The 19,510-nt window shown below is 35.3% G+C and overlaps 1 protein-coding gene and 1 long non-coding RNA gene across 9 annotated transcripts in view; one reads left to right on the forward strand and one right to left on the reverse strand.

Annotated features, from left to right (window-relative positions):
* The window catches only part of LOC133657233 (uncharacterized), a 972,718-nt gene that overhangs the window by 683,255 nt on the left and 269,953 nt on the right, over positions 1–19,510 (forward strand). The gene's annotated exons all lie outside the window — the stretch shown is intronic.
* Positions 1–19,510, reverse strand: part of dst (dystonin) — a 235,001-nt gene that overhangs the window by 163,500 nt on the left and 51,991 nt on the right. For all 8 annotated transcript variants that reach the window (XM_062058283.1, XM_062058282.1, XM_062058281.1 and 5 more), the window contains one exon: positions 1,426–1,487. In XM_062058283.1, coding sequence (XP_061914267.1) covers positions 1,426–1,487 — 62 coding nt within the window. The remainder of the gene's footprint in view (positions 1–1,425; positions 1,488–19,510) is intronic.

The following is a 19,510-nucleotide window of genomic DNA, read 5'->3' on the forward strand; positions in this document are numbered from 1 at the left end:
GATAATTTGTTTTGAAATCATAAGTCAAGCAGATATTTAAGTACAGTATTTATCTTAATTTTAACAAAAAATATTTTTGTAATACATGATAATATAATATTTTGATTTTGATAATATTACATTTTAAAAGATATGCAATTGCATGCAGTACTTGTTTTTTTTTTTAAATATAATTATATGTAATATAATATTATATATAATATAATAATATAATATAATTTAATATAATAATAATATAATATAATATAATATAATTTAATATAATATAATTTAATATAATAATATTAAATATTCAATATTTAATAAAATATTTTTTTTTTATTTTTTTTATTTTTTTTAAATTTTAATAGTTTTTAATGTCAAAAGGGAAAGAACAAATATATTTAGGAAGAAAAGATTAAGCATTTTATTAACGCATTTTATTTCCAGGCTTTCGCGGGCCACATAAAATCATGTGGCGGGCCAGATTTGGCCCCCGGGCCTTGAGTTTGACACCTGTGATTTACACATACACTACCGTTCAAAAGTTTGGGGTCACCCAAACAATTTTGTGGAATAGCCTTAATTTCTAAGAACAAGAATAGACTGTCGAGTTTCAGATGAAAGTTCTCTTTTTCTGGCCATTTTGAGCGTTTAATTGACCCCACAAATGTGATGCTCCAGAAACTCAATCTGCTCAAAGGAAGGTCAGTTTTGTAGCTTCTGTAACGAGCTAAACTGTTTTCAGATGTGTGAACATGATTGCACAAGGGTTTTCTAATCATCAATTAGCCTTCTGAGCCAATGAGCAAACACATTGTAACATTAGAACACTGGAGTGATAGTTGCTGGAAATGGACCTCTATACACCTATGTAGATATTGCACCAAAAACCAGACATTTGCAGCTAGAATAGTCATTTACCACATTAGAAATGTATAGGGTGTATTTCTTTAAAGTTAAGAATAGTTTAAAGTTATCTTCATTGAAAAGTACAGTGCTTTTCCTTCAAAAATAAGGACATTTCAATGTGACCCCAAACTTTTGAACGGTAGTGTACAAATTCTTCAAGGCAGAAGCGCATTAAAAAGTATACTAAATATACAGTATCATTGTATTATATAGTATTTGTCTTCAGGACATGTGCATAGCACTAATGATTCTGAGGTATTGTAGTTAATAAATTAGCTGAGACAAGCCAGGGCGTGTTGGTCTGCTGTAGTGTTTTGTTAAATTCCACAGACGTATGAAACATCACAGTGAGCCATTCCAGGGAGACGGCACACATATGCAAGACTTCTTCTTCCAAACTTTCATAATTTCTGGGCATGAAACCAATATACATGTTAGAACTAAACATTATTAATACTAAGCCAAAATATTGTTTATACTGGAGGAGAATGGTTTGTTGTTGAAGAAAATAAAATATCCCAAAAGAGCGCTTACCTTCATCAGGTGCTGGTTTATCCATTTTGTGAACGTCTTCTTTTGCACTCTGTCTCTTTCATCTACGGGAAAAGAGGAAAAAATACATTTAGTTCATTCTTTGTGCGGGACCGTGCTTTATTTGAGCTTGTTTTGTTGTGTCAAGGGTAAATGGTAGATGCAATGTAGGCAAATGGGCCTGACAAAATGGTTAAGAAGGTTCTAGCAGGTTCGGTCTCTTCTAAAAACATGCAAGTAATGTTAGTATTGTAGATGACTACCGAGGGGCCTTCAACTGAGTTCAACGATCAATTGGTTACGTAACGATTGATTGAAAGATTGTTATATTTATTAATAAAAGGGAAACAATTTGCTCTGACTGTTCTGAACTCCTATGTTGTATTGCAGGGGTTGTCCAGGAATATTGTTTGAGGTTCGGCCCGGTGGCCCATAGCTCGTGTTTTAGGATGGTTACAGAATTTGGTACATTTATAGGTACCGACAAACTGTCAGGGCTACCAGATATCAATTCACGTAAACTCAAACGTTGCCATATTTTGATGGCTTTGTTGCATGTGACGGCACACTCTGTTGCAAACTCGACACAGGCTCAAGCACCAAAAACAAGCATTCATGCACTCAGAGCACTCAGCTGGACTGCCTTTGGGTAATGTTACCATTTTCCATCCAACAACACAAGAAGAAGGCCCTCTAAAGTACAATAGAGCTCTGCTTTTCAAAATGCACTAGCTCGATGGATTTGCCATAGAAGTGCTAAATATTAGCACTAGCGATTTGAATCACTTAAAACACTTTCGAAGTTTGATAATCAAAAGTACAAATAAGATGCATGTTACACTCTAACAGCAAGAGTGTAATTTAATACAATACTTACAGTATAAACACGAAATAAAATACTAGCAGATTTAACCTAATGGCAAAGACTACCTCCTGGCGAGGGCAACAAACGACACAGTCTATACACTACTGCCATCTAAGGTCTTGGAATTACAATTGCATAAGTCTAAAAGTCTACTATGGTATAGAATACAGTACAGTACTTGCAAATGAGACACCTTGGTGTAAAAAAACAAGATAACTGGACAGCAAAGCTCAGTGTTAAATGCTCATTTAAACAAAGAAAGTGTTTTCTTTTTTAACAATTACCATTCATTAACACGATTGAAAGCACACAAATGTACCGGTACCAAAAATTGGTATTGTTGCGTATCGGTATCGATTCCCAGGTACCGTATCAATTAACTGTATCAATTAGAATATGAAAGGTACACACATATATATATAATATATGTGTGTAATATATATATATATATATATCTATATATATGTATATATCTATATATATATATATATATATATATATATATATATATATATATATATATATAGATATATATATATATAGATATATAGATATATATGTATATATAGATATATATATATATATATACACACTACCGTTCAAAAGTTTGGGGTCACATTGAAATGTCCTTATTTTTTAAGAAAAAGCACTGTACTTTTCAATGAAGATAACTTTAAACTTGCCTTAACTTTAAAAAAATACACTCTATACATTGCTAATGTGGTAAATGACTATTCTAGCTGCAAATGTCTGGTTTTTAGGTGCAATATCTACATAGGTGTATAGAGGCCCATTTCCAGCAACTATCACTCCAGTGTTCTAATGGTACAATGTGTTTGCTCATTGGCTCAGAAGGCTAATTGATGATTAGAAAACCCTTGTGCAATCATGTTCACACATCTGAAAACAGTTTAGCTCGTTACAGAAGCTACAAAACTGACCTTCCTTTGAGCAGATTGACTTTCTGGAGCATCACATTTGTGGGGTTAATTAAACGCTCAAAATGGCCAGAAAAAGAGAACTTTCATCTGAAACTCGACAGTCTATTCTTGTTCTTAGAAATGAAGGCTATTCCACAAAATTGTTTGGGTGACCCCAAACTTTTGAACGGTTGTGTATGTATTTTTTATTGATTTTTTGTCATAAAAAAATACAATCATGTGTGCTTACGGACTGTATCCCTGCAGACTGTATTGCTATATATTGATATATAATGTAGGAACCAGAAATATTAATAACAGAAAGAAACAACCCTTTTGTGCGAATGAGTGTGAATGAGTGTAAATGGGGGAGGGAGGTTTTTGGGTTGGTGCACTAATTGTAAGTGTATCTTGTGTTTTTTATGTTGATTTAATTAAAAAAATAAAAATAAAAATAATTTTTCTTTTTTTTTCTTTCTTTTTTCTTGTGCGGCCCGGTACCAATCGATCCACGGACCGGTACCGGGCCACGGCTCTGTGGTTGGGGACCACTGCTACAGATGACGTCTCACCAAGAGTCTGGTGATGGAGAAGGGGCGCTCCAAGTACAGTTAGTTATCTGCCAATTACTCAAAAATTAATTATTATTAAGGAAAATGACTGCCAGTTTGGTTTTTTTCAGGAGCAAAAAAATACTCAAGAGAACTTTCGGAAATGTCCGTCATCTGGCCGCTATAGGTCCTTGAATTTGAATGTATCCAATTACACTCGGAGTTCGATCTTACGCGGTCGTTGGGGTCCATAAAATACCAATCGCGTTATTTCTGAGATTAAGTTATATAGAAAGATTTCTTTTTGTACATTTTTCTTTTCGAAAAAGTTATGCGCTGTTGCTCGGCTGCCTAAATTACTGGGTCGATATTGTGTTATTTTTATTGAGAAAACCCAAAACTAGTTAGGTTGGCACGTTGTGTAAATCGTAAATAAAAACAGAATACAATGATTTGCAAATCCTTTTCAATCTATATTCAATTGGATAGACTGCAAAGACAAGATATTTAACGTTCAAACTGGAAAACTTTATTTTTTGCAAATATTAGCTCATTTGGAATTTGATGCCTGCAAAATGTTTCAAAAAAGCTGGCACAAGTGGCAAAAAAGACTGAGAAAGTTGAGGAATGCTCATCAAATACTTATTTGGAACATCCCACAAGTGAACAGGCTAATTGGGAACAGGTGGGTGCCATGATTGGGTATAAAAGCAGCTTCCATGAAATGCTCAGTCATTCACAAACAAGGATGTGGCGAGGATCACCACTTTGTGAACAAATGCGTGAGCAAATTGTCAGATAGTTTAAGAACAACATTTCTCAACCAGCTATTCCAAGGAATTTAGGGATTTCACCATCTAAAGTCCGTAATATCATCAAAAGTTACAGAGAATCTGGAGAAATCATTGCATGTAAGCGGCTAAGCCCGTGACCTTCAATCCCTCAGGCGGTACTGCATCAAAAAGCGACATCAGCGTGTAAAGGATATCACCACATGGGCTCAGGAACACTTCAGAAAACCACTGTCAGTAACTACAGTTTGTCGCTACATTTGTAAGTGCAAGTTAAAACTCTACTATGCAAAGCCAAAGCCATTTATCAACAACACCCACAAACGCCGCCGGCTTCGCTGGGCCCGAGCTCATTTAAGATGGACTGATGCAAAGTATAAAAGTGTTCTGTGGTCTGACGAGTCCACATTTCAATTTGTTTTTGGAAACTGTGGACGTCGTGTCCTCGGGAACAAAGAGGAAAAAAAACATCCGGATTGTTATAGGCGCAAAGTTCAAAAGCCAGCATCTGAGATGGTATGGGGGTGTATTAGTGCCCAAGGCATGGGTAACTTACACATCTGTAAAGGTATCATTATTGCTGAAAGGTACATACAGGTTTTGGAGCAACATATGTTACCATCCAAGCAACGTTATCATGGACGCTTCTGCTTATTTCAGCAAGACAATGCCAAGCCACGTGTTACAACAGTGTGGCTTCGTAGTAAAAGAGTGCGGGTACTAGACTGGCCTGCCTGTAGTCCAGACCTGTCTCCCATTGAAAATGTGTGGCATATTATGAAGCGTAAAGTACGACAACGGAGATCAAAAACAAGCATTGGATGATATCAAGCAAGAATGGGAAAGAATTCCACCTGAGAAGCTTCAAAAATTGGTATCCTCAGGTCCCAAACGTTTACTGAGTGTTGTTAAAAGGAAAGGCCATGTAACACAGTGGTAAAAATGCCTCTGTGCCAACTTTTTTGCAATGTGTTGCTGCCATTAAATTCTAAGTTAATGATAATTTGCAAAAAAAAATTAAGTTTCTAAGTTCGAACATTAAATATCTTGTCTTTGCAGTCTATTGAATTATCTACTGAATTATCCATCCCATCCATTTTCTACCATTTGTAATTATATTGAATTGAATATAAGTTGAAAAGGATTTGCAAATCCTTGTATTCCGTTTTTATTTACAAATTACACAACGTGCCAACTTTACTGGTTTTGGGTTTTTTGTTTGTTTGTTTAAATCCTTCATTTTGTTGACTTTCATACGGATTTACTGTGTATGTGTTACGATCTGGTCGCATGTCTGTGAAGGTTGTGTCTGCCAGGATGCAAAGGATGGCAGTAAGCAGCTTGCAGGTAAGAATGCTTGTTTAAATCCAATACGAGGCTCAAACACATACAGTGCATTAGCCTCGTGTGAAACTAACTGGAACTCATAGGGTTGCCAACGGCTAACAACAAGAAACTCTGTCGCGTAGAGTTAACCAACACAGGCATGACCGGGAAAGAACTGGTCATGACAGTAAGTTTGTAAATACGCGATAAACTTGGGGTAATCGACACGATTGACTCTGGTGGAAAACAATTTGGCGAAAATTTGGGGTCCATGGCACAATCGCATTGTGTAGAACAGGGGTCACCAACGCGGTGCCCGCGGGCACCAGGTCGCCCGTAAGGACCAGATGAGTCGCCCGCGGGCCTGTTCTAAAAAAAAAAAAAAAAAAAAAAAAAAAAATTTAATTTTTTTTTTTTTTTTTTTTTTTTTTAAATTAAATCTACATAGAAAAAACACAAGATACACTTTCAATCAGTGCATCAACCCAAACAACCTCCCCCATGCACACTCATCCACACCCACTCACACAAAAGGGGTTATTTCTTTCTGCTACCAATATTCTGGTTCCCACAACATAGACAACACATCTGCAAGGGACACAGTCCCTGAAGCACACATGATTGTATAGGCTGCTGGTCCACTAACATTTTCATTAATTACTATTTTTTATGTAATTATTTTTATATTGTTTTACTTTCTTTTTTATCCAAGAAAATGTTTTTTATTTATTTATCTTATTTTATTTTATTTTTTAAAAAAGGGCCTTATCTTCAACAGACCAGGTTGTCAATGAAATTAGATTTGTTTAAAGGTTTTTTTTAAACCAGGCCCAGTCCAGATAATGTCCAAGTCGGACTCAGCAACACACACCTTCATTCATGTACACAGAAAAAAATTAGGGAACACAACAGATTGCATATACTTTATAAACAAAATTTAATTTTCAAAATAAGCATTTATGTACAGTCCAGATTATGTCCAGGTCACTCAAATTAGGGAACACAACAACAGATATCATATAATCTATAAACATAATTATATTTTCAAAATAAGCCTTTGAGGACTTCTCATCTTTTTTTTAATGTTTTTTGGCATCATTATCGTTTTCAACCATGTAACTTTCTAAAGTTAGAAAATACTGAATAAATGTTTTAGAGAAAGTAATACTAAGTGAATATCTGTTTTTGGCCTTAAAAATAAACATTTTACCGAGTACTATAATTAAATTGACTAAATCATGATTGTCAATGAACTCTCCTAAAATAACAGAAACCACATTAAGCTTCATAAACAAACCAATCCTTAAACACATTTTTTCAACTTCCACCCAAAACAAAGACACAATATGACAATACCAAAACAAATGCAGGGTGGATTCAGGCTCCTGACAACAAAATCGGCAATCATCTGACTCTGTCATATTCCATAATTTTAACATTTTCCCTGTGGGTAAGAAGTTATAAACAATTTTAATTTGAAAATAAAGATTTTGCACATCAATAGTGGTTTTATAGATTAGTTTGAATATGGCATCCCATGGCAACGGGCAGTCAAAAAAGTCCTCCCATTTTCCATTTATGTTGTATGAGGCAGCCTTCAAAGATTTCTTTATTAAATAAAAATTATATATTTCTCTATTTACTTTAGTTCCTTTTTGCCAACTAGAATTTCTTATTAGAGGTTTACAAACTAATAATTTAGTAGTTCCATAATTAATTATTTGTTTCCATCTTTTCCCAATTACTCCAGTTAGTTGATAAAATGAAAAGCTTGAGCAAGCATCACCATACATAGCTCTAAATTCATCATACTTCATAATTTTACCATTCTCATTGATAATATCATTGACAAAAATGATTCCTCTTTCAAACATATTTTTCCAAAGGAAAGGCTTTCCATCTATTACAATATTAGAGTTCATCCATATTAACTGCTGCAAAATATTGTCTCTTTTTTCTGGCACATAAAATTGAAAACACCACTATGAGTGGATTGTTTCCTTTATGAACCCCGCCATGTTTCCCAGCAGACTCTCTGGGAGGGGATCACTTGTAAAAAAGGATACAATTTCTTTTGATACAGTACATGTTTTTTGTCCAACAGGACATTTGTGTATTACTCAATGTTTAAATACATCTTTGGAACAATTGATGCTTTTAAAGACAGACACATAGCTTCAAGGTTGAGAAGTTTCAGGCCCCCATATTCATACTCTTTGTACAAAACCTTTCTTTTAATCTTTTCTGGTTTGCCGTTCCAGACAAAATCGAAGACCCTCCGCTCATAAATCTTAAAAAAGTTTTGTGATGGAGCTGGTAATGACAAAAACAAATAAATAAATTGAGGAATAATTAACGAGTTGGCAATAGACATTTTACCATACAAGGTTAGGGATTTCCCTTTCCATAATTGCATAATTTTGTCCAGCTTTCTTAGTCGATTATCATAATTTACTGAGCCTAAATCTTCCAGATTTTCTGGGACAACAACACCAAGTATGTTAACTGGTCCATCTGTCCACAAAACAGGCACTTTGCATTCCATTCGAAAGGACGTTCCCTTTAGATTTCCGATCCTTAACATTTTACATTCATCATAATTAAGCTTAAGGCCAGATTGCTGTGAAAATATGTCCAAAAGATTAAGAAGGTTCCGCAAACAATGAGGAAAAATCTTATCTTTGTGAATCAGCCTTTTCTGACATGAACTTCATCAAGAACAAACACAGAACACGCCTCACTGATGCACATCTGCAAGACTCACTCAGAGTTGCAGTGTCAAGTTACACACCAGAGTACAACACACTAGTTAACAGCATGCAATGCCAGGCTTCCCACTAACTGACAAAGAAACAGATAACAGATTTGGTGTCCAGTTCAAAGTGTGACATGATTTAAAAATTTGAGAGTTTACTTTTGTATTTTACATGAGTTATTATTTGTACAAACATGGTGCAAAGTAATTCATGATTTGTTAAAAAATATTAGTGGCTAGCTAGTTAAAATGGGATATTGTGATTTCACAAGACTGTCTTAGAAGTGATCATTTGAAAATGTTCAATTTGAAAAATGTGCACTTAGAGAAAATATAAAAACAAAGTGTTGCATATTGATATTTATCTGTTTCTATATATATTTATTGTGAGAAATCATTAAGATGATCAGTGTTTCCACAAAGATAAATATCATTAATTATTAATAATAACAGAGTTAAAGGTAAATTGAGCAAATTGGCTACTTCTGGCAATTTATTTAAGTGTGTATCTAACTGGTAGCCCTTCGCATTAATCAGTACCCAAGAAGTAGCCCTTGGTTTCAAAAAGGTTGGTGACCCCTGGTGTAGAACATTGTGTTATATTGGACTGCGTTATCTCAAACTTTGAGTGTATAGCATGAATTGATTAACGTGGACCTCGACTTAAACAAGTTGAAAAAGTTATTCGGGTGTTACCATTTAGTGGTCAATTGTACGGAATATGTACTGTACTGTGCAATCTACTAATAAAAGTCTCAATCAATCAATCAATCAACATATTTTCGTCTGCGGTCTGCAGCTTGCAAAATATGTGAAAATAAATAACAGCAAATCTCCAAGGACATTTATAACATGTGGAGTTCCACAAGGCTTCATATTGGGACCACTTATTTTTATATTACATATAAATTACTTTGTGAACTAATCAATTATTTTTCACAAAGTCATTTTTGTGGATGACACAAATGTATTCCTGTCACACAAAAATCCTGAAAGCCTTCAAGCTATTGTCAATAGTGAATTAGTTAAAGTATATAATTGGTTCAAATGTAATAAATTATCCTTAAATATAAATAAAACAAACTTTATTATATTTCGTTCAAATAGAAGCCGTAAAAACTTTGATAGGATACTGATTAAAATAAGTGGTAAGGCAATTGAGAGAGTTGAGAGTACTAAATTCCTTGGTGTATACATTGATGGATTTATACATTTCAAAAGCCATATTGAATATTTAATGATTGAATTATCTAAATATGTCGGTCTACTCTCAAAACTGAGGCACTTTCTTCCTCTTAACACTCTCCTAATTCTGTATCGGACTCTATTTGAACCACATACAAACTATAGCAATGTCCTATGGTGTAACACGTATCCCAGTTATCTTAAAAAACTGGAGATTCTTCAGAAGAAAGCCATACGTGTTATATCATGGACAAACCTTATTGCTCCCTCAAATCCTTTTTTTTATGGGTACAATCGTCTGAAGCTTACGGAGTGCAACAGCTTCCACAGTGCTTGTATTATGTATAACGTAGGATATGGATTAAATTCTAGACTCTGCCAACTACTTCTCATAGACATAACACCAGAAGTAAACCTTTATTAACTAAAGTGTACAAGCTTTAGTATAGCCTGTAGAGGCCCGATGATCTGGAATGAGATTGATAGCTCTATAAAAGAATCACATTCTTTAAACATTTTTTAAAAGCGTTCTAAACTACATTTATTGCGACGCTATGCTTAGTACATTTAGCACACCCCTTATGGTTGAGGAATTCACATTAGTCGCATACTTTTGGTCTTGACCTCTGTATGTATGATGAGATTATCGCAGATCTTCAAGATGCAACCTTTTAATCAAATTTGAATAATATGGTATTGACTGATTTGGTGGATTTAAGGATTCCTTTTTTATTTATAAATGAAGTTGTTAATGGGTATTTGCTGGGTAGATTTTGAAATGTATTGTATTGTATTATATTTTGTATATGATATGATATATTTTTATTTGAAATATGCAAAAAAACAAGAGGAAGTCTGATCCAATACAGTGCTATAGCCTTAACAGCCATTATAACAAAATGAAAACAATGGAGAATAAAAAACGAAAAAAATAAACAAAATGAGCAATGGACTTTCTTTTTTCTTTTTTTTTTTACATATTTGAAAAGGAGTGAGAAGAAGTTTACGCTTATTTAATCCCACCCCTTTTCTTTAAATCATAAATTACTCTGAGCTAGAACTACCTGTTCACTCTATGTACCACCTGTTCACTCTATGTACAAACTTAATGAATTTGTATATACATAAATTATAAATATATACATACATACTGTATGCACACTACACACATACATAGCCACACCATTACCACTAGTGATCATGGAAATGGCATCATGCCACAGCAGCAGCATCACTGCCTCAATGGGCAACCCCACACTATTCTGTAACACAAACAACCCAATATCAAAGCCTGTACCTCTGGAATACCGTGTACTAGGAGTGTGGGGAAAAATAGATTCAAATTTGAATCGCGATTCTCACGTTGTGCGATTCAGAATCGATTCTAATTTTTAAAAAATGTTTTTTTTATTTTTTATTTTATTTATTTATTTTATTTTTTTATTTTTTTTAAATTAATCAATCCTACAAAACAATACACAGCAATGCCATAACAATGCAATCCAATTCCAAAACCAAACCCGACCCAGCAACACTCAGAACTGCAATAAACAGAGCAATTGAGAAAAGACACAAACACGACACAGAACAAACCAAAAATAGTGAAACAAAAATGAATATTATCAACAACAGTATCAATATTAGTTACAATTTCAACATAGCAGTGATTAAAAATCCCTCATTGACATTATCATTAGACATTTATAAAAATTAAAAAAAAGAACAATAGTGTCACAGTGGCTTACACTTGCATCACATCTCATAAGCTTGACAACACACTGTGTCCAATATTTTCACAAAGATAAAATAAGTCATATTTTTGGTTCATTTAATAGTTAAAACAAATTTACTACATTATTGCAATCAGTTGTTAAAACATTGTCCTTTACAATTTTAAAAGCTTTTTACAAAAATCTACTACTCTGCTTGCATGTCAGCAGACTGGGGTAGATCCTGCTGAAATCCTATGTATTGAATGAATAGAGTATTATTTTGAATCGGGAAAAAATCGTTTTTGAATCGAGAATCGTGTTGAATTGAAAAAAAAAAATCGATTTTGAATCGAATCCTGACCCCAAGAATCGATATTGAATCGAATTGTGGGACACCCAAAGATTCACAGCCCTACCATGTACCTATACTTCTTTTTAAACTGGTTTATGTTTAGACATTGCTTTAACTCCACATTCAAACCAAACCATTCCATAGTTTCACTCCACAAATTGAAATACAAAAACTTTTAATGGTCGTTCTATAACTAAGCCTTTAGAAATTTTAATTCCCCCTTAAATTGTAACCCCCCTCTCGTGTGCTAAACAATTTTTGAATGCTTCCTGGGAGTTTATTTATTTTGGCTTTATACATTATTTGTGCAGTTTGATACAAAATATTATATGATGATGTATATTTTAACTGTGGGTCCCTGTCCATTAGCTGTGTGCTTCTAGGGATGACCTTTTTGCAGAACGGACTCTGATATTAACAAAAGAAACAATAATCCATCCAGAGTGCAGGTTGATAGGACACTGATGAGGATGTTCTATTCATCTTGTATTGAGTCTATTTTAAACTTATTCCATCACTTCCTGGTTTGGTAACCTCAGTGTGGCCAATAAAAATAGATTGGGTGGTATAATCAAGGTGTGCCAAAAGACCATAGGCACTATCTTGAACCCCCCCGAACCAGAGTCATCCAGAAGGCAAAGGCCATTCTGGTCAACCCTCAGCACCCTCTCTTCTCAGAGTTTAGACTCTTGCCCTCAGGATGCAGGTACGCCCCTAATAGAAAGGCCAAAAACAACAGATACAAACGTACATAAGATCCTTTGTTCCCTCAGCTGTTGCCTTTATAAATGAGCTTCTTAAACAAACTTAGCTGCTATGCAGTCACTTTAGTGGGAAGCGACGTATGATGATTAGTTTTTATTTTTTTACAAAGGTTTTTAGTTTTTTAGTTTTTAGCTCAATGCCTTCATGATGGTTTGTATGTTGTATGTATTTTATGTATTTGTACCTTGTTTTACTGTTGTACCTTGTTTTTACTGTTGTACCTTGTTTTTTACTGTTGTACCTCATTTTACTGTTGAACCTTATTTTTAATGACTACTGCTGCAAACCAAATTGCCCTTCGGGGACAATAAAGATTTTCTAAGAGTAAGTCTAAGTCATCCATCCATTTTCTACCGCTTGTCCCGTTCGGGGTCGCGCACCCCACGCGACCCCGAAAAAGAAACAATAATGAAATACAAAACTATGTTTGTCTGTAAATAAATAAATGAATAAATAAAACTCGACCTTAGCTGACATCATGCTGGTCTTCTTCTCAACCAACCAATCAACCAACCAACCAACCATTTTCTACCGCTTGTCCCTTTTGGGGTCGCTGGTGGCTGGAGTTGCTTCAAAATATTTTTAATCAATAATCAATTCAACAAATTCCAAACAATCATTATGTGTCCATCCCGATTGCATGTGACTGTCTAGGCTGGTCTCACCTTCTGTCACCAGAACGTGACACTGCAAAGGTTAAGCTATTCAGCAAAAAGATGCACGTATGCGTCAGAAAAGATCTCTGGCTTGGCATTCTGCTTCCATCTGTTCCACAGTTGTGCTAAATGACACCCGGTATGAGTAACGCTTGTTCTACACGTAATGAATGAAAACACAGATGGCGTTTGCCTCAATACTGCATCACTCTCTTTTCTGACCGTATGTTTCCTTTCTCCATGGCAACCTGAGCTCCAGCAATGTGATACTCAAAAAAAAGAACACACAAAAAAGAAACTAAATTAAATGAAGTCTCAGATAATTATGCTGTGTCAGATTTCATCCAATAACCACATTTTGGATTTATGGCTGCTGCACTTATACTGAGAGCCAAAAAAAACACACCCACTAATGATTACTAAAAAAAAAAAAAAAACAACCATGCAGCCCAGTTTAGCCTGTGCTCTACAGCAGGAAACAACAAGCCTTCTACTTTTAATCCTCAACTACAAAAGCAAATTAAACATGAATTAGAATTGAAGCAGTCAAACACTTGACTTGGTAGAAAAATACTGACCCATGCAACACATTAGAGTTACCAGGCGAGCGTTGTGCTCCCTCTCCGTTTCCAGCAGATACTTCATCCTCTCTATCATCTCCAGAGGGCCATCGGAGGGATCGCTCTTCCTCACATAGAAGGATGCAAAGTGGATAAGCGACCGGGAAAGCAGCCTCGCTCTTCTCCGACCGCCTTTCTGCCTACCAGCCTCCGTTTCCTGAACGAGTCCTGTCAGGTTTTCCATGGCGACTCACTATTCTGAGCTGTGATTCACTGTTTATCCACCAGCGGCACATAAAAACCGCAGAATAAATGAGTGCTTCTTCTCAGAAGGAAATTGCAGGGTAGTTCCTTCCAACGTAAGAGAGGCAGTAACACACGCTGACAGAACAATGCTGCATGATTGGCTCACTTGATTGGCGAGATCTTATCAAACACACCTTGACCAACACAGATGCGCTCATAATCAACTCCATTGTACAAATGCCAGGACTGACAAGAGTGTTCCCATTAGCAGAAACAACTTTTAAATGCATCCACGGCAACAATGTAAACCTCTCAAAGAAAGTCCCTATTAGCAACCGGTCCACAACAATGCAATTGTTTTAAAAAGGCATTAAACTAAATGCAATAATTTTGATATAAGACTTTTTTTTGCTGAGAAAAAGTATGACAAAGATGACCTACGATCTCAAAACTTGTTTGCAAATGATCATACAACACAGGCGCTACAACGCTAATTTTAAGTTACTACTAGTGATCAATAAAACAGAGTCATTAAAAATATATATATGATGAATTAGTTTAAATGGAAATCCATGAGTTGTTATTGCACTGATATTCAAATCATTTGATTTGTCTTAAAAAATATATATAATTACAACAAAGTTAATCATGTATGTTTCCACAAGCATGCTTTGTTTTGCTTATATATTATTATCATTATTATATTTGTTTGTTTGTTTTTTTCAAACAAAATACAACTGTATTTAAGTGAAGATATCTTAATTTTTTTTTCAAGTAAGTTGTTATCACGTCTTCCTTCTAAAAAAATAAATAAATAAAAAAGTAAAAAAAGAAGACTAGTTATCTTACATTCAGGACAGTACAGTATATAAGAATTGTGTTACTCATTCAATCATTGAATTGTAAAAAAAAAAAAAAATACCCTTGGAATTCACAATGTCCTTAGAGTCAAAAGGAACCTATGAGAATATGCATGGATTGGGTATATTACAGGGACATTTATGATTGTGTTATTGTACATTGCCACATTTACATTTTTAAATGAGAAATATAATTACATCTACGATACAGTACTTTCCGGACTATGTCCCAAATTCCATGCTGCTGTTTTGAGGCATGTTAAAAAAAATAATGCACTTTGTGACTTCAATAATAAATATGACAGTGCCATGTTGGCATTTTTTTCCATAACTTGAGTTGATTTATTTTGGAAAACCTTGTTACATTGTTTAATGCATCCAGCGGGGCATCACAACAAAATTAGGTATAATAATGTGTTAATTCTACGACTGTATATATCGGTGTCGGTTGATATCGGTATCGGTAATTAAGAGTTGGACAATATCGGAATATTGGCAAAAAAGCCATTATCGGACATCTCTACTTTCAATGTTTTTTTCTAATGGAGCCAATCAATAAAATTCAGCACACTCCCTGCAGAGTTACTTTGTCTAACAAAAAAAGCTGATGGAAACGGCTTCTCAGCATTGTAAAGTGGGTTGATGTGACCACTTGCATGACCTAAACGTGAGGTCAGAACAAATAAAGGAAGAGCGATGCACCAAAGTATCATCACACTCTCGCAGAAATGAGTCAGTAAACAAAAATCAATGCAAGAGTCCAAGTAGGTAAAGAAAGTAAGGTTGTCTTCACATTAAAAGTATGACTCATTTGCTGCAGCGTGACTCCGCCATAGGATGACATTGTTATACACCTCTTCCCCACAAAGTATGTGATCACCTCATGAATAAATCAATACTATTGAAAGATTGACTAAGAGGGTCTTCCATGAAACACAGTATCACCCTGCTATCATACAGGGTGATTTTTAAACAAATGCCACAGATATAAGCTGCAACTGAGTTTTATATTATAGTGCCCTCTTCAGGATCTAATGAGGATGAAAGCATGATCTTGAATTACTCAGACAATAGTTGCGATAGTTTGGTGGTGGATCAGAAATGTCCACCAGAGTTGTTCACGATAAGAACTGCATGACTTCTGACCTCCAGGGGATGATGTTTGACGGAACACAAAATCTCCAAAAGTATTCAAGCAAACTTTGAGCACTGTCTGCAAAATGTTGCGATGAAAGACTTTAGCTCTACACCTGTAGTGACAAGAACCGTTCTCTTCACACCGTCGTGTCGTGTCAATGTCACATGAATGGGCGGGCCTGCGTTGTCCCCGTCTACACCCGGTGGCCCCTTGGTGTTAATGAGTCCACCCGCACAGCATTCAAACATACAGCCGTTACAGCGCCTGGCTGAGGCACTTATTTGTGGACCTCAGCAAAGCACATGTGCGCTGCTATAAATAACTACAACCCTAAACCACAGACACACACACACACACACACACCGCATAACCTTAGCAGGGACTTTCATTTCCATTCATGCAGTCTGCTTGATGACTTTGTTGTGGATTGGGATTAAATCTTTGTACTTGAGAGGCGAGTTTGAGGTCACTTTATGACCCTTCATCTGGAAAGTTGATGTTATGATATCATGCCCAATACTAATATACAGGCCTATGCAAATGTTTACCCACACTATATTTATTATGACAACACAAGAAAAGCATGTGGTGCAAATAAATAAAAAAAATACCACTGAATACAACCATTCAAAACAATTTAATGGTAAACAAAAAATGTTATACCATATTTTTCGGACTATAAGTCGCAGTTTCTTTTTATAGTTTGGCTGGGGGTGCGACTTATATACAGGAGCGACTTATGTGTGAAATTATTAACACATTACCGTAAAATATCAAATAATATTATTTAGCTCATTCACGTAAGAGACTAGACGTATAAGATTTCATGGGATTTAGCGATTAGGAGTGACAGATTGTTTGGTAAACGTATAGCATGTTCTGTATGTTATAGTTATTTGAATGACTCTTACCATAATATGTTACGTTAACATACCAGGCACGTTCTCAGTTGGTTATTTATGAGTCATAAAACGTACACTTATTCAGCCTGTTGTTCACTATTCTTTATTTATTTTAAATTGCCTTTCAAATGTCTATTCTTGGTGTTGGGTTTTATCATATAAATTTCCCCAAAAAATTCGATTTATACTCCAGTGCGACTTATATATGTTTTTTTCCTTCTTTATTATGCATTTTCGGCTGGTGCGACTTATACTCCAGAGCGATTTATACTCCGAAAAATACGGTAAATAAAATATTTCCCTTACAAAAAAACAACATTTGGGCTGTCAAATTAAGTGCATTAACTCATGTGAATAATCCCAAAAAATATTGCGGTAATAATGTATAAATGCAGAATAATTATGGGAGCTGGGTTTTGCATTCTGAGACTCTCGAAATCATATTTTTAAACGTTAGTTTCTATTTTCGATGCTCAGTCAGCCAACCGGAAGAATAAGCTGCCACAGAGGCGGCTAACTAGCTGGCTGTCTATCTCCATATGCCGTGAAGAGTAAATTAATAATCCTTCATGGCGGCAAATAAACTTCAGTTTTTAAGTAGCACTATCACCGGAGGACAAGGCTATACATGTTGCACACAAATGAAGCAGGCAAGCTAATAGAAAATTAGCTTGCTAATGTAAATGCAAATGGAGTTTTGTTGGTGCTTTTTGAATGGTTATTTATTGGATTTTATGGGCGAAACAGAGGACCTCCTATGGGCTCCACTGTAAGCAGACTTTTTTTACGTTTATTTAAAAGTTAGAATGCATTAAAAAAAAAACATCCGTCGTCATGTCTTTCATAATAATAGTGAACAAAAGGCTAAATTCCAAAAAAAGTGCAGTTCCCCTTTAAAACTTTTAGTATATCAGCATGTACAATTAAATTATGGAACGGATTAAGAAAAGAAGTCAAACAATGTACTAATATGATCCAGTTTAAGAAACTGTTCATACTCAAAGTGTTTACGAAGGGCTTCTTCCTACTCAGCCCTTTGAGACACTTGTGATTTAAGGCTATATAAATAAACATTGATTGATTGATTGATACTCCTTTTCGAACATGTTGTAAAGAGAAATTAAAAATTGGTCAACAATATGATATAGCACTTGTAATTGCATACATGTTCAAAATAAATTTAAACTAAATCAAACCAAAGTACAATGAATAATAATCCTAATAAACATCTTGAACCATATTAAAAAATAAGATAACCTCATTAATGTCATTACACAGCTATTCATTCATGAGACCTTTATTGATTATTTATTTGTTTGTCTGTGTTACAGATGGAGCACAGAAAGTGAGTAAACAAATGTGTTGGAAATAGCTATGAAATTAATTAGGGGTAGGTTTAAATAGGCGCAGCTTCTTTAAACTGCTTTTCAAACAATGAGAATGAGAAACTGAAAATATGTGATGTACCATATTGTAACTGTATGCATGTTTGTAAAGAACTCATACCATAATTAGAAAATTATGACTTACTGGCAAAATATTAGAGACCGCAGCATTGGTATGACGCACTGCAGTTCTACACCACTGCAAACTACAACAATAGCAATACTGTTACATTATTACTTCTCTGTTGTGTCGCTCAGAACCGAGCATTATTGCCTTTTGTAAAGGTTGTCTTTTGCCGGTAGATGAGGCAGGCGTACCTAATGAATTGTCCAGTATTTTGTTCATAAGCGCAGACAATACATGGTGTGGGTTAAGTGCAATACAAATAAAATCTATTATCATGTTGGCGACACTGTTTGGCATCTTGTTATGTCAGCGGGTCTAAAATAACAATCCGGGGGCGGGGGGAAAAGTCAAGAAGTCCTCCTCGCAATCAAAATTCAGCCTGCCTAAACCTCTTGACCGAGCATGGAGGGAAAAAGACACAAAGTGTAAAAGCGAGCCAACCTCTCCACCAGTGGCAAGGACTCGCTCAACATTCCTGCTTTACTTTACATGTATGTTTTTTGTCCTTTTCCAGACAGTTTCTATCAGCTATTTACCATACTGAAAAAATAAATCCTTCACAATAAGACTTCCTTCATTTACAACCTATACCATAAACAGTTAGGGTCGGCATCTCAAAATGTTGGAAGAGCCATATTGGACCATAAATACAAAAAAGTAAAATTAAAAGACTTATATAAGTGTTATAATGATGGCAACACATGATGTAAGTAACTAATTAGCTATATTAGCCTACTATCTAAATGACTATATGTCGCAGGCTGACGCAAATCTTCGTTGACAGAAATGTTGAAATATGATATTGTGGAGGGGGGCGTGGTCTGCGGGCCTGCCGCGGAGCGGGGTGTGGGAGGACCAATCACAGCTGGCAGGTGATTGGATTACCCAGCTGGGGCTGATCATCCAATCACCTGTCATGCTTATTAGCGGCAGCCGGACAGAGACACAGTGTTGGGAGTTGGAGCGAGTGAGAGAGACACACTAGAGAGCAA

This window comes from Entelurus aequoreus, linkage group LG09 (genome assembly GCF_033978785.1).
Source record: "Entelurus aequoreus isolate RoL-2023_Sb linkage group LG09, RoL_Eaeq_v1.1, whole genome shotgun sequence".
In the NCBI taxonomy this organism is placed as follows: Eukaryota; Metazoa; Chordata; class Actinopteri; order Syngnathiformes; family Syngnathidae; genus Entelurus; species Entelurus aequoreus.